Source organism: Monopterus albus, unplaced genomic scaffold (assembly GCF_001952655.1).
Source record: "Monopterus albus unplaced genomic scaffold, M_albus_1.0 scaffold464.1, whole genome shotgun sequence".
Taxonomy (NCBI): Eukaryota; Metazoa; Chordata; class Actinopteri; order Synbranchiformes; family Synbranchidae; genus Monopterus; species Monopterus albus.
Window position 1 is genome coordinate 188,465 of NW_018128344.1, and position 12,508 is coordinate 200,972.

Sequence of the window (12,508 nt, forward strand, 5' to 3'; positions counted from 1 at the left end):
CTGAATACTTATGACCCTGTGATATTTCAGTTTTTCTTTTTTAATAAATCTGCAAAAACGTCAAACATTCTGTGTTTTTCTGTCAATATGGGGTGCTGTGTGTACATTAATGAGGAAAAAATGAACTTAAATGATTTTAGCATATGGCTGCAATATAACAAAGAGTGAAAAATTTAAGGGGGTCTGAATACTTTCCGTACCCACTGTACACCACCATCTTTAACTTTGACCTCAATAATAAATTTATAATTGATTTTATATATTTATGACAGTTTCAGTTTGTTGCTGTGAGCTCCTCCATGGCTGGCTGTTCTAAGTGACTACTGGTGGTTTGACAGTGCTGCACTGAATTGTATACAACTGTACAGGTGTGACTGTTAAAGTGGCCGAGCAGTGTATATTGTTCTTTGTTGTACAATGTTAAAATTGTAATACTGGTAATAACCCCCATTTTACTAACTAATTCTCTGAAACTTTAACAGAATACAGTTACTTTTTTGTATCCTAAATACACAACACTGTTCCATGTATTCTGTTACTCCCTAAGCCTGAACATTAGCGGCCTAGCATAATGACCATTTTAATTTAGGAATACTTTGTGTAACGTTAGTGCTTTGTGTCACATTAGCAATAACTGAGCTTTCTACTAAAAATGTACTTGTCAGCTAACTTAACTTCATAGTGGAGGCTGCATTATGTACAGTTTGTCGCCATCGCTAGGAAACAGGATGAGATGGGAGGAGAAAAGAGTGGTTAGGAGCAGCTTATGGTGTTTGTGCTTTGTTTTGAGGCTCACTAGACCCTCGAGTGGTTGAATAGACATTAGTTAGCTTTAAGAGCAGCTTTAGTGTCTGTGTGTGGCACTTACCCTCCATGTTGATGGGAAGTGAGATTTCCTTTGGATTCAGTTTATCCCAGTGAATCTTTGGAGTAGGTACGCCCTCCATCACCGAGCAGGACAGCGTGACACTTCCTCCCACATCAATATCTCCATTCCACTGGCACACAGGCAGTGAAGGTGGTGCTACAAAAATAAGTGCTAGATGAATTTGTAATAGGGTGTATTGCAGGAAAACGCTCACAATAAATGCAAACAATTCAGTCAATGGATGAGACAGATTCTGTGGTTTCTTCAGGAATATTTCTTGTTAGATGTTCTAGTGTGAGGCTAACCTACACATCAGAGTGTCTTTGAAACTAGTATTTCTCCAAGAGCAGTTTTGAAATCTATGACCCTGATAGAAATGTTAACTCAAAAGGTAAAAACTGTAAAGGCCATCTGCTTTTCCCCCCATTCCTGCGATGAAATGTTGGTAATGAGAGGTAAGTAAAGTTTTAATGAAAGTTTTATCTGATGCTCGGTTCTGAAATACCAACAGGTGGTGAAGAGGAACCAAAATTCAGACTTTTATTTGTACTTTTGGACAAATATGTGTATTTTCCATTGTTGTTTTCTTTAAGGCCTCTGTGAGAGTAGCTCCATGTATCTACAATTCACTAAACAAAAGCCACAGTATTTTAGCCAAATACAACAATTTTCATTTAAAATGGAATATTAGATCTGGCCATTATTATTTTCACTGCTTTGGGATTTTAATTTTGTTAGTCATTTCTCAAGGAGTGTAAATTGCTAAGGGATCATCAGCTTAATTCCAATTCATCCTGGGGGAACATGAACACGTATAACAAATTTTATGGAAATATCAACATCAAGGTGGCACAGAACCGACAGTCTGACGGACAGACTTACTGTGACTAGAGCTGAGGCACTGGCTCAAAACTATTAGATTAATTAAACTGTGCGGCACCTCTGTTTGCAGAGGTATGCTTGGTAATACGCCGAATATAAACCTGTACTGAAAAAAAGATGCATCCCTAAATCACAGTATGGTAATTACTTCAAAGTGTTTAAGTGCCACTGAATTGGCTTTCTCTGGGAGAATATGACATTTACCCAGAACACTGAGCACCAGTTCTCCTATGTCGGGATCAGCTGGCTCTGGTGGGTTGTTCACCATGCAGCGGTAAACACCAGCATCTGATACATGTGTGTCATTCAGGACAATATCTGCACTCCAGGGAATACCTGCAAATGGTTTACACAAAATAATCATGTTTTTATCTTGTCTTCAATTTCTAAATGCATTCTTAAAAATTAAAAATAAAAGTTTTCAAAAAGACTGATTTGTGTAGCTGAAAAGGGAAATGTAAACATAACAATAAATGTCACTGAGAAGTTTTTTTGTACTAAACTGTTCTTGAGAAGCAAAGCAAAATTCTATGGTTATACCTGTAAAAGCCACCCTGCCAGTGAGGGAGCGGTCTTCAATCACCTGTCCATGGTCATACACAATCACCTGGAAGTGAGAGCAACAATTCACACCTCAAAAATATGGACCGGCGTGTTGTGTAGACGATAAGGTGGGTTTAATGTGGATGACTGTATCAGAATCACCAGTTTTCTTTTAAAATGCTGTTCCTAATTTTACCAAAACCTGATCCAAGAAATGGGAGTGACATTAAAATGCATAAAAGAAAACTTTCAGAAAATTCTCTCTCCAAACAGTGTTCACATTGCAGCAGTCTGAGTTTTCAGATGGCCCGATTTACTAGATCATATTGTCCATCCATGCTGGTTATAATGAATTACATAAACATAAAATATCTGATCTATTTGCAAGACTGTGGTGTGGTGCTGCATGAGAGAATGTATCAGATATGTGACTGTGTGTCATTCAGACCTGTATTGGGGTTTCTGGACTGGAGAAGGGAGACAGAGTCCAGATAACATTGAGTTTGGATATGGGGCTGGAGGTGAAGAACGAGCAGGGCAGGACAACAAAATCCCCTCGAACCACCTCCAGACTGGATTCCCGTGCAGCTGTAACAGGTGGGGGTGGGGGTGGGGGGAAGTTATTTTTTATACATTTCTTCATGTTTCATTGTTGTTTTGCTTATCACTTCCATTGTTTCATGCTGACATGCAGACTACCACAATCCTCCTCCATTACTGAAATAATGAACCTTTCTTCTCTCCTCTCCAGGCCCATTAGTTAATTACACTCGACAGCTGTGCATTGAGCCAAACTGATCACAGACCGAGTGGAACAACAGTCTACTTTACTAGGACGCGTCCGTGAAAACATACCATCAATGTACGGTATTGCTTCTATGTACCAGTTTTAAAATGTATATATGTTGTCTTCTTCTTTTAGCTGTTCCTGTTAGGGGTCGCCACAGCGAATCATCAGTTTCCACCTAACTCTATCCTCAGCATCTTCTACTCTCACCCCAATTAACTTCATGTCCTCTTTTAGCACATCCATATATCTCCTCTTTGGCCTTCCTCTTGACCTCTTGCCTGGCAGCTCCATCTCCAACATCCTTCTACCAATATAACCACTATCCCTCCTCTGCACATGTCCAAACCATCTCAATCTGGCCTCTCTGACCTTGTCCCCAAAACAGCCAACCTGAGCTGTCCCTCTGATGTGCTCATTCCTAATCCTGTCCATCCTGGTCACTCCTAAAGAGAACCTCAACATCCTCATCTCTGCTACCTCCATCTCTGCCTCTTGTCTTTTCCTCACTGCTACAGTCTCTAACCCATACAGCATAGCTGGTCTCACTACTGTCTTGTACACCTTTCCTTGGATTCTTGCTGACACTCTTCTGTCACACAACACTCCTGACACCTTTCTCCACCCACTCCAACCTGCCTGCACTCGCCTCTTCACCTCTTTCCTACACTCCCCATCACACTGGACTGTTGACCCCAAATACTTAAACTCCTGCACCTTCTTGACCTCAGCCCCCTGTAACCTCACTGTTCCACTTCCCTCCCTCTCATTCATACACATGTATTCTGTCTTACTACGACAGACTTTCACTCCTCTTCTTTCCAGAGCAGACCTCCACCTTTCCAGGTGTTCCTCCAGCTGCTCTCACTACAGATCACAATGTCATCCGTAAACATCACTGTCCGTGGAGATTCCTGTCTGACCTCATCTGTCAACCTGTCCATCACCATAGCAAACAAGAAGGGACTCAAAGCCGATCCTTGATGTAGCCCCACCTCCACCTTGAACTCCTCTGTCTGACCTACAGCTCATCTCACTACTGTTGTACTCCTCTCATGTAGTCTACAGATAGTAATTTCAAATTTGTACACTCAATATGACCAAAGGGCTGTTTTTCATGGATCATGTTTGATAAAGTCAAGCAATTAAATGCAAATTAAATCTATAGCTCCCAAGTTTGATGATGCTCTTAAAAATGATTAATGGTCTTTTTGTATTCAAATTCCCATTTCTAGTTGGGGAAAGAAGTATTAGACCAAGTTTCAAATGGTCAATTTTTATAGCAGACATTTTAATTGATTAATAGATTGTAAGGGTCTGTCACACCTGGTTTTACAACAGAATCATAACATGAACAAAAAAGTTGGTTTTCCAATAAAATCTCTAGAAAAAAAGCTACAAGTCCTGTGGCTTTGCAGATCCTTCAAAACACTTGAAGGATTAAAAGGTACAGTGGGGCAAAAAAGTATTTAGTCAGCCACCAATTGTGCAAGTTCTCCGACTTAAAAAGATGACAGAGGCCTGTAATTTACATCATAGGTATACTTCAACTATGAGAGACAGAATGAGAAAAAAAAAATCCAGAAAAATCACATTGTCTGATTTTTAAAGAATTTATTTGCAAATGATGGTGGAAAATAAGTATTTGGTCAATACCAACAGTTCATCTCAATACTTTGTTATATACCTTTTGTTGGAAATGACAGAGGTCAAACGTTTTCTGTATGTCTTCACAAGGTTTTCACACACTGTTGCTGGTATTTTGGCCCATTCCTCCATGCTGATCTCCTCTAGAGCAGTGATGTTTTAGGCCTGTCGCTGGGCAACACGGACTTTCAACTCCCTCCAAAGCTTTTCTATGGGGTTGAGATCACGATACATGGCCCCATTCATTGTTTCCTTTACGCCTTTTTTATAAAGAAATAACTTTTAATTTGTTGATGATAATCAGAGTATGTCACACTTAGAAATGTATTGAGTGAACTGTAAATACCGAGTTCTCCTGGGTCAGTCAATATGAGTGTGAAAAATAACTTAGAAAATCCTTTGGCTCCATCTAGTGGTACTAAGGAAGAATAATGGTTTAAATGATCCTCTTTCTTTGGCTATCAGTGACTTCTACTAAGCTAAAATAACACCAAAGTTTTCGTCATACCTGTGCAGTTTTGTCGTCTGAACCTCCGACATTACAGCAGTGTCGTCTCTGTTGCTGCTTTGTGGTGAAGGTCACTTGTGCTGCGTCCTCAACGCGGTTCTGATTTTCATCTCTCCACCACCTCTCACTAACTGCACATATAAAGTAAGTATTTATATTGTGCTTATCACTACTGAAAATTGAACAATGACAGCCATTTAGTGTGATTCTTGATTATTATTAACAAAGTTAACCCTAATGTGCTGTTTGTGGTCCTGGAGACCTTGAGCCCCTGTTAACAGTGTTATGAGTGGGGCAAAAAAGTATTTAGTCAGCCACCAATTGTATTTGGTCACCAATATACTTATTTTCCACTATAATTTGCAAATAAATTCTTTAAAAATCAGACAATGTGATTTTTCTGGATTTTTTTTTTTTCTCATTCTCTCTCATAGTTGAAGTATACCTATGATGTAAATTACAGGCCTCTCTCATCTTTTTAAGTGGGAGAACTTGCACAATTGGTGGCTGACTAAATACTTTTTTGCCCCACTGTATGTACAGAATTCAGAATACGTTTCATCTTGTCTTAACTGAAGTTGTACGGTCTACTCACCATTCTCCAGAGCCGTGAAACACACACACAAAGTCCAGAGCATCCATCTTCCAGAAGCCATAGCTGGGAGGAAACACAAACAGGCAGTGCTCTCTCTGTGTATAAACCAGTGGCCAAAAACCTAGGCATGCATGATTAATCTACTGAGAGAAGCAGGCAACCCCACCCTCCTCTGTTTCTACTCCCACTTTATTCTCTTGGTCTCATTGTCTGTTTAGAACAATGAACAATCTGCTATGTGACTACAGGAGGGTTTTCATCAAGAACTACTGCTCATGTCTAAACTTGTGGCAGTGGTGGCTGTAATAGAAATCCATCCTACTCCCTTCAACCAAGTGATCCAATCAGCTGAACCTCTGTATGTGCGCATCTCTTTCATAGCAGAAACCTACATTTTATTTCCAGAATATAAAGCGAGACTATGTAACTGTGGTCGACTGATTGTTCTACCCGAGTAAAAATAACTGTTCTTTAAGAGGAAGGTTGGTTTTTTTTTTGTTTTAAATGCTGCATCATCTAACTTGAAGGAAGAAATTTCACATATGCATAAATGTTTCATTCATAAGTGGATCAACAAAAATGTACCAATTTCACTTCTCAAACATGATGGTTTGATCTGTTTTATGTCATGAGAAAATCAATGTTGGTTGGACAAAAAACTAAATTAGGCTTTGGGAAACTGACGTGTTTTTAGGCAGCTATAGACTAAACGATTAATCATTTAATACAAAAAATTACAGGTTAATCGATAATTAATAAACTGACAACTGAAGAGTTGCAGTCCTACTTTTTATTTCATTTACTTGACATTTCTCAGGTATTTTCGTTGCATTACATCTTATGGTTTATTGTAGCATTGAAGCTTGTGTTACCAAATAACTAATTTAACGTTTGTACTCCAAGCGATGCTAAAGGATTGAAGATCTCATGAGGTAAAATCAGCTGCTGCTGACTTTGGTCTGAATTCACCTTTCTCTGAGTTTATGTGAGTGTTATAACTAGGCAGGACCGTGGGGGAGGGGGGAGGGGGTATTTGCACTTGATCTGTGTACACTGATTTATGGTTTCAGAGCACTTAGAGATCCCAGGTTGTCAGTGGAGTGAGGAAATGTTCAAAGATTAGCTTCTGACACTTGCAGCAAGACGCGGTGATAAGGACATCATCCAGTTATAACCTACAGGGTAAACAAAATGCAGTCGTGGCAGCTTTTTGATGGAATTACATAAAATGTGTTAGTTATTCATGACTCACCTAAGTTGATCTGCTGGCCAAGCTCCCCAGTGATAATCCACATATGTTCGAGCTGACTCTGGGTGACCCCACCAGGCACAGCCAAATGTCACGCTGGCTAACAGTTGAGCCACTAGAGCCAAAATTCAAGCCAGTCAAAACAGTTGTCCGATTTAACGACACTCCATATGAGAACATGAGCAAATCACATCACACATATCAGCATTTAGATGATTTTGGTTTCTTAATAAGTTTTCAGCATTGGAAAAGAACTGTAAAGTTTAGTAGAAAACAAAGATGATGCAGCTTATAAGACTTTACAGCAACGTTCAACTAGTGTTTATTCACTGAACCAAACTTAGAAAAAAGCTGGGCTTTGAAATGAAGTGCTTAAAAAATTTTAATGGCTAAAAACTGAAACAGGTTCTTGAGGTGAGCATAGCAAAGAAAACTGTAACCTTTTATTATGTCACCTGTCATCTCTTTTCCTGCTTTCATTTAAATACATGTTACTAAGGTGATTTTACATATACTGGTATAGAAAAAAGGACAAAAAATATATAAAGATCTGCTAAATCAGCAGAAAGAAAGAAAACAGGGCTGTGGATTTTTTGTGTGTGTGGGTCTACATAAACCAGAAGTGACAGCTGACAAAGACACTGGGGGAAACAGATGTACAGAGGTTTTGTGCATTTCTGGGCCCTAGTTAAATATTTTCCTAGTTAAATTGCCAAAACATTTCAGATGTTGTGATTACATTGTAAGGATGTTTTCTGTTCTTAGCTGCTTCAATTTGGGACTTTACAATAAGTGTAATTATAAAAACCCAATCCAAACAACCAATGGCACAAGTTTGACATCTGCCAATTTATTCAGATAACAAATAACATACAGCACCATCTTTGTGGGTTGCAGCTGTGAAATACATAAATGTTTTACTCTGAGATTATAAAATAAAACTCACCGAAGAGAAAGATTCAGCAAAAGCATCCAGTACTTACTTTAAGCGCATTTGTCATTCAGGGGGTGTAAAGGTACTGAATTATATGGTGAGGCCATATTGTTGGTTATTTCAACCAAACAGTGCACACCACCATAAATACAGTGCCGAATTTATACACTGTAGCATCAACCCACAGAAAACATGCTACACAGTTCAATCATGTGTGTTTGAAACCAGTGAACGGGGACAGGTTTGTGAGTGTGTGTGTGTCTCTGTGAGTTTCAAAATGAACTTACATTTAGCTCCATCATGTCTGCAAGCAGACAAAAATTAGAACCACTTATTCAAAAAACTTGAATCCACGGATAGCTGCACTTCCCACTGTCTTTATCACATTCACACAAAATTACAAAAAAGTGTGTAGAAACACACACACACACCTCAGTTTTGGGATCAATATGCTTGCTGGTTGGACATGTAACACTTCCCTTTGTAAAACATTATCAGTGTCTTAGCGACATATGGGCAGTCTCTATTTTAGGATAAATTATACCTAATTCTGGTCTCTCATGAGATGGGGCCTCAATAAACAGAATGAGTAAGAGAGAGTGTGAGAAGAGAGGAAGACAGGTGGGAGAGACAGCGAGACACAGGTAAGTGGAGTGAGCGATCTCCGTCTCTTCTTCTTCAGGCTAACTGGGAGTGACCTGATGGCTGGCCAGCCAATCATAGTGGGAGCCACGCCAGTTTAGAATGATCAGATCACTTCAGCGAGAGCCCTAAGCCTGTTGCTGTAGTTTTAATGGCAGTGGAGTCTGATCACAACAGCATGGTGACAGGTTTCTCCAGGAACTTGCGGAACTCTGCGAGCCACTGCGCTCCGACCGCCCCGTCTACCACCCGGTGGTCGCAGCTGAGTGTCACCGACATCATGCTGGCTACATCAAACCTGTGAACCCCAAATGCACACATGCACATCAGATTTGGTTTTTGAAATGCTGTACGTCCAAGTTAATTTAGTATAGGAGTCACAGCACTGACCCCTTCTCATTATCAGCAGGCAACAACCGTTTCTCTGAGCCTCCGACAGCAAGGATACAGGCCTGGGGAGGGTTGATGATTGCTGAAAAGTTCTTGATGCCAAACATCCCCAAATTTGAGATGGTAAATGTACCTCCCTGGTGGAAAAACACATCTTTAATGAACCAACAAACTGAAAACCTTCTTCTGAATGTTTCTTATAACTCAAATTCCTGAAAAACGACATATATTTACAGATGTGGGCAATGACTTGTACCTGGAACTCATGGGGCTGCAGTTTGCCTTCTCTTGCTTTGGCAGCAAGAGCCGACACATCGGCGCTGATGGCAGCCAGCCCTTTGACGTGGGCATTAAACACTATGGGTGTGATCAGACCACTGGCCGTGCTCACTGCTACACTGACATCAACCACATGATTCCTGAAAGAAGTAAAATAGGTCAACACAGATGACAGCTCAGATATTTGAAGAGCTGAAAAGGTGTCTGTGCTCTGAGCACCTTCTGCTGGCAAAGTAGTGCAGCTACACTTTCACAGACCAGTAACTGACAAAAATATTACATTATTCTAATTTAACAATACTGCTGTTTTTAATTTGCACCATCTCCCTTGTTGGTCTGGATTCATTTGGATGTTACCATGGATACGAGTGACAAATTAAATTTAGATTTTTATACGCAAAGAGAAAAAAAACTATTGTGACAGGCTCATATTTGTAAGCAAAAGATCAAACCAAGAGAACCTTTTTCCCTGGTTACTATATAAATTACATGTACAGTACATGTTTGCATATGCCTGTTAATGTGCCTGCATACTTACTGGCGGATGACTGTGTCCATCCAGGACGAGTTGCACTCAGGAACCTTGAGGCAGGCCAGAGCGCTGGCTTTGATGAGGAAATCATTCACACTAAGTTTGATATTCTGAGCTTTCACTTCCTGTAAAGAGGAGGTGAGGTTGTTTAAGAGACAAGGAATAATTACAGCTTCCTGTTAACAGTTTCAAGCGAAGACTCACAGCATTGAGTTCTTTCCGAAGCTCGAGCACTTGGTCCATGTTGACATCTACAGACAGATAATAGTGGGGGATGGTTTGCTTGGACTGCAACAACCTCTGAGCAATGACCTGCAGAAGAGACACATATATGCACATGATTCATCATAGAGAGGCATGAGATACATTGGTCAAGTCTGTGTTGAAGAATGAAGGGCTTGTCTTCAGGGAAAAATGTGGAAGCACAGGCCACGTTGCTACACTGTGACAACCCCTCAGGATTTGCCTCACACCATTCAATACAACAACACGTGTTGTGAAGTACACCCAACTGCTTTCTGAGGAGGCCGAGCAGGAGAAGAAGCTGTCATTGAACACAATGGACCACCAGAGGTCCAATGTGTGTGCTCTCACCTTGCGGATGTTGCTGAGAGGGATGTCTGTGAAGGTCCCAGCTGGTGCTGCAGCAGGTGAAGGAGCAGCTGGAGAGGGAGCAGCAGCTGGAGAGGGAGCAGCAGCTACAGCCTGCCAATGGAAATTATTACACTTAAATCAACATGAATTTCAGCAAAACCTTCAGGCACATACAGTACACTATGACATCATAATTTTCAAACTGCTCAAAAGTACAGTAATACCTGTAAGTGTGACTCATTTGCCAGTGCTGATGATTTGTAGATCAAAACCTTTTAGCCTACTGTAACATGTCAACATCTGGACATAAAACACTAAATGTTCTTCACACTAGACATGGACTCAATCCAATCCTACATCGGTACTGGGTCCGATATTATTCACTCATTGGATATTGAATGGACAGGGCTAATCCACATTCCAGTGTGCAGCTTGTGCTGGACCATGAACCCACCATAACCTTACATAAGGTAACATGAGACATGTCACCGATCCAGATTCTGTTCCACATCTTACCATAAACCGGCAGCAACTTCAGTCTGTAACTGAGTGAGCAAATATCTTTAGCTTTTGGTTTGACTAAAATGTTGCTTGTTTGGAGCTATTGTAGTCACTTAGAGCCCTGGTATAATCTCCCATATAATTATTAATAAATTATAATAAACTGAGGGTGTTAGATTTGATTAATCTGCACAACAGTAATTGGGAGCCATGTATACAGAAGACTCTGGGGGATTCACTTACAGGTGCAGCTTTCGGTGGAACAAAGCTCTCAATATCTTTCCTGGTGATGCGTCCATCAGGACCAGAACCTGAACAGAAAACAGCTCCATGTATAAAAAATATTTTGACATTTTATGTGCTGCAGCAGCTGGCTCTGCATTTAGTGTTTCAGTAGAAATAATATCTGTTCTACCAAACAAATCTTAGTCATGTGTGTCTTGGTCACTTACCGCTAACCTGAGCCAGATCAATTCCTTTTTCAGTGGCTAGTTTTTTGGCAAGCGGGCTGGTGAACACACGCCCCTTCCTGGGAATAATAATAATAAAAACACTAAAACACACAAAATACTCATAAATCACTTAACTGTGAAAGTGATCTTAAAACTGAAAAGATCACATTCAGTAATTTTCCAGGAGTATTTCAATATAGTGGTCATTTTTATTTAAAAGGAAAAGCTTTGAGTATGTCTCACCGGTGCTGGTACTGGAGCTGGAGGAGGTGTGGAAATCTCTGCCACGCCAGTCTCTACATAATCCTTGAAGGCATCGATATCGCTTTCTTTCTCTACAATGATGCCAAGCGGCGTTCCCAGTGGGACATTCCGAGTTCCCTCCGCCACTAGGATTTTGGCCAAATATCCTTCCTCCTGCACCTCAAAGCCTACACACCGACACAGAAAAGGGACAAGCTCAGCTTTTGCTGCCATCCTCTACTTCAGGATACCAGTGTTCCCATATAGGAGATTAATTAATGTCATCAAATATTCTGGCAAAGAGATTGGAGGATGTAGTTGATATGTTTAATAGGTTCTTTGTGAATTTTGGTCCTGGTTTAGCAAGAAGCATTTGTACAGATGATACATCCGTCACTATAAATAACAATACAATCGAAAGGAACATGAGTTCTATGTTTTTGAAGCCCATAGTTGAAAAGGAAATTATAGAGATAGTGAATAAATGTGGTAACAAAACATCTAGTGATAGTGATGGTATCACTATGACAACTGTTAAATGGGCAATTGAGGGGATATGCAAACCATTAACCCATATTTTTAACATGTCATTTCGACTTGGGCAGTTCCCCAATAATATGAAAATAGCAAAGGTTATTCCACTGTATAAATCTGGTGATAAGCACAACTTCACAAATTATAGACCGGTTTCTCTGTTGTCACAATTTTCAAAAATCTTGGAAAAACTCTTTAATAACAGATTAGATACATTTATTGACAAACATAAAATCCTCTCTGATTGCCAATACGGTTTTAGGTCAAACCGATCGACATCTTTGGCCATTACCGACCTGATGGAGGACATAACAAGTGCTATGGATGA

The 12,508-nt window shown here is 40.1% G+C and overlaps 2 protein-coding genes across 2 annotated transcripts in view; both read right to left on the reverse strand.

Annotated features, from left to right (window-relative positions):
* Positions 1-7,125, reverse strand: part of LOC109952493 (immunoglobulin superfamily member 11) — a 9,919-nt gene extending 2,794 nt beyond the window's left edge. Inside the window, exons 1-5 of the mRNA XM_020587588.1 lie at positions 7,083-7,125; positions 2,742-2,881; positions 2,291-2,357; positions 1,955-2,086; positions 869-1,024 (exon numbers count right to left, since the gene is read on the reverse strand). Coding sequence (XP_020443244.1) covers positions 869-1,024; positions 1,955-2,086; positions 2,291-2,357; positions 2,742-2,881; positions 7,083-7,125 — 538 coding nt within the window. The remainder of the gene's footprint in view (positions 1-868; positions 1,025-1,954; positions 2,087-2,290; positions 2,358-2,741; positions 2,882-7,082) is intronic.
* A 1,152-nt stretch (positions 7,126-8,277) lies between these two features.
* Positions 8,278-12,508, reverse strand: part of dlat (dihydrolipoamide S-acetyltransferase (E2 component of pyruvate dehydrogenase complex)) — an 8,805-nt gene continuing 4,574 nt past the window's right edge. Inside the window, exons 6-14 of the mRNA XM_020587600.1 lie at positions 11,647-11,834; positions 11,404-11,521; positions 11,195-11,262; positions 10,451-10,561; positions 10,061-10,168; positions 9,863-9,981; positions 9,302-9,464; positions 9,046-9,182; positions 8,278-8,953 (exon numbers count right to left, since the gene is read on the reverse strand). Of these exons, the coding sequence (XP_020443256.1) occupies positions 8,824-8,953; positions 9,046-9,182; positions 9,302-9,464; positions 9,863-9,981; positions 10,061-10,168; positions 10,451-10,561; positions 11,195-11,262; positions 11,404-11,521; positions 11,647-11,834 (1,142 nt within the window). The 3' untranslated portion in view covers positions 8,278-8,823. The remainder of the gene's footprint in view (positions 8,954-9,045; positions 9,183-9,301; positions 9,465-9,862; positions 9,982-10,060; positions 10,169-10,450; positions 10,562-11,194; positions 11,263-11,403; positions 11,522-11,646; positions 11,835-12,508) is intronic.